Raw genomic sequence first — 2,500 nt, 5'->3', positions numbered from 1 at the left:
AGTTAAGTTTAAGCTTAAGGTTTTTTTTATATAATGTATACTAAAAGTGAATTATGTTTATTTTCTAGCCACGTCTTGGGCCGAAACCCTTCAGCGGGATCAATACGCATGGTGAATTTTCTTTTGATAAAGTTTTCAACGTTCCTCAAGCTCCGTGTTCAGAAATATCAGATAAAGATGTGGCTAAGCCGGCGATTGGCGACCAAACCCTAGATACAAACGGTGATCAGAATGAAGAGTGCCTATGTCTTGATGGGATTAAATTCAGTGAAGAGGTTGAGCAAGGCCATGAAAGAAATTATGATTCTGTAGAAGATACGCCGGTTATATCAACTGCTGAGTTAAGAAAGGTAATTGTTGAATCTTCATATTGAAGCATAACATAGCAAATATTTTTGATAATTTTAAATAAGTATTATACCACTAACTTATTGACACTAACCACCTACTTACTTTTTCACGCATACCGCCTGGATTTTACAAAAAATCTACAGATTGATATAAACGAAGAGGTTATATTGATTTAATTTATATATGCTTATCTGGTCATTCCCATAATTATCCAATTCATTCCAGTAATTATTTTTACCTTGAATTTTTATTTCAGAAATTTGAGAAAAACATTTCCACTGAATCCGTTGATCAGTTTGATGATACAGTTGACGAAAAATGCGAATTTGATCGTCAATCTTCTCAAAGAACCAGTATTGCCGAAAGACGTCGAATGTATGAAGGAAGATCTCAAAGTGTACAGGAAGACAAGCATGGTTCGCCTACACTTTTACGGTAAAGACACATTGAACCTGGAAAACTAACGATAAGTAGAACGAAACACGGGTTGATGTTTTTTTTTCTTCATTTTACCGTTTTTTCAGGCGACGCGAGTCTTTAAAAGTAAGGGGAGAGCAAAAAGCCACCGATGATACAGATATGACATCTCTTCCTAGCATTGATTTCCTACGCAATAGGAGTGATCTCACCAAAGAGAATATTACGGATATAAACAAACGAAGCAACAATGTACAGTCCATTCAAAACAATACAACCGTGTCGAAGCGTACTTCTACCGTTTTTGGTAGGGTGTCTAAATTCCGCCACTTAAAAGGTACTCCAGGACAGAGAGGAACCAATATTGAAAACATACGAAATCTAAGTCGACAAATTCCGGGAGAATGCGATGGATTTCATGCAAATGCTGAACGCGTTGCAGTGCCCATAGCAGGTGCTGGTGGGAAGATTGCTGTGCTAGAGTTGAATAAACCTGGACGTCTTCCGGATGGAGTAATGGCGACGCTGGTTAACAAACAAAATATAATGGATTTTCAATGGGATCCATTTGATGCGAAAAGATTGGCTGTTGCGTGCGATGATGGGTCTGTGAAACTTTGGTTGATCCCAGATGGCGGACTGATTGAGCCAACCAATGAACCAGCTGCAGAATTAGTTGCGCATACGGATAAAATTAATATTATTCGTTTTCATCCCCTTGCCAAAAACGTGCTTCTTACAGCAAGCAGTGATTTGTACATGAAAATATGGGATTTAACTGATATGGTAGAGAAATATTGTCTCCGAGGTCATACAGATCAAATTCTGTGTTTCTCTTGGAGCCTGTGTGGGAAGTACGGTGCTACTGTCGCTAAAGATACACGCATTCGAATATTTGAGCCACGAAAGACTGAGCAACCAATCAGAGAAGGTACGGGACCAGTCGGTACACGAGGAGCCCGTATCGTATGGGCACTAGAAGGCGAATATTTGGTGGTAACTGGATTTGACAAGTATGAAACGTGCGAAGATTTCGATGAATAGTATTATAATTATTTTTTTTATACCCACAGAGTCTCGGAACGACAGATTTATGTGTATAAAGCCACAGACCTTAACATTCCGGTGGGCATGGTGGGCTTAGACGTTTCGCCTGCTATTTTAATGCCTTTTTATGACGAAGACAGCTCCACTTTATTTGCTACTGGAAAGGGTGATGTTCGAATTTATTGTTTTGAAATAACAGATGAGACACCATTCATCTGTCACTTATCGCATCACCGTTGTGCATCAATGACTCAAGGATTAAGTTTTTTGACAAAGAATAACTGCGACGTGGCTTCAGTTGAGTTTGCAAAAGCGCAACGGCTTACTAATGGCACAGTAGAAGCACTAAGCTTTACAGTACCCCGTATTAAATCGGATCTGTTCCAAGATGATCTATTCCCGCCCACCAAGGTGCTGTGGGAAGCGACTCTCACAGCAGACGAATGGTTTGCCGGTAAAGATGTTGAACCAGTTCGAAAAAATCTTCAACCAGCTGGGATGGATGCATGTAAGTCTAAATATATTTCTTACAATTATTGTTTGAAGAATTTTACATATATTACGTAACTGAACATAATGTACTATGTCATCGAATTTCCAGTGTCATCGATCAACAACCCAACTGCTCAGAATTTGAAGAAAAATGAGCCATCCGAAACATCGTGTGGTTATTCAAAATCGCCTA

General features: G+C 39.2%; 1 protein-coding gene across 5 annotated transcripts in view; it reads left to right on the top strand.

Moving 5' to 3' along the window:
- LOC126579692 (coronin-7) overlaps window positions 1-2,500 on the top strand; it is a 7,621-nt gene that overhangs the window by 3,481 nt on the left and 1,640 nt on the right. For 3 of the 5 annotated variants that reach the window (XM_050243234.1, XM_050243236.1, XM_050243238.1), the window contains 6 exons: window positions 69-350; window positions 495-512; window positions 608-786; window positions 876-1,781; window positions 1,842-2,323; window positions 2,417-2,500. The exon at window positions 2,417-2,500 is cut by the window's right edge and continues 29 nt beyond it. In XM_050243234.1, coding sequence (XP_050099191.1) covers window positions 69-350; window positions 495-512; window positions 608-786; window positions 876-1,781; window positions 1,842-2,323; window positions 2,417-2,500 — 1,951 coding nt within the window. The remainder of the gene's footprint in view (window positions 1-68; window positions 351-494; window positions 513-607; window positions 787-875; window positions 1,782-1,841; window positions 2,324-2,416) is intronic. The other 2 variants (XM_050243237.1, XM_050243239.1) reach the window with 1 other exon arrangement.

Source organism: Anopheles aquasalis, chromosome Y (assembly GCF_943734665.1).
Source record: "Anopheles aquasalis chromosome Y, idAnoAquaMG_Q_19, whole genome shotgun sequence".
In the NCBI taxonomy this organism is placed as follows: Eukaryota; Metazoa; Arthropoda; class Insecta; order Diptera; family Culicidae; genus Anopheles; species Anopheles aquasalis.
The sequence above is the reverse complement of the archived record's forward strand: the minus strand, read 5'-3'. Positions and strand labels throughout refer to the sequence as shown.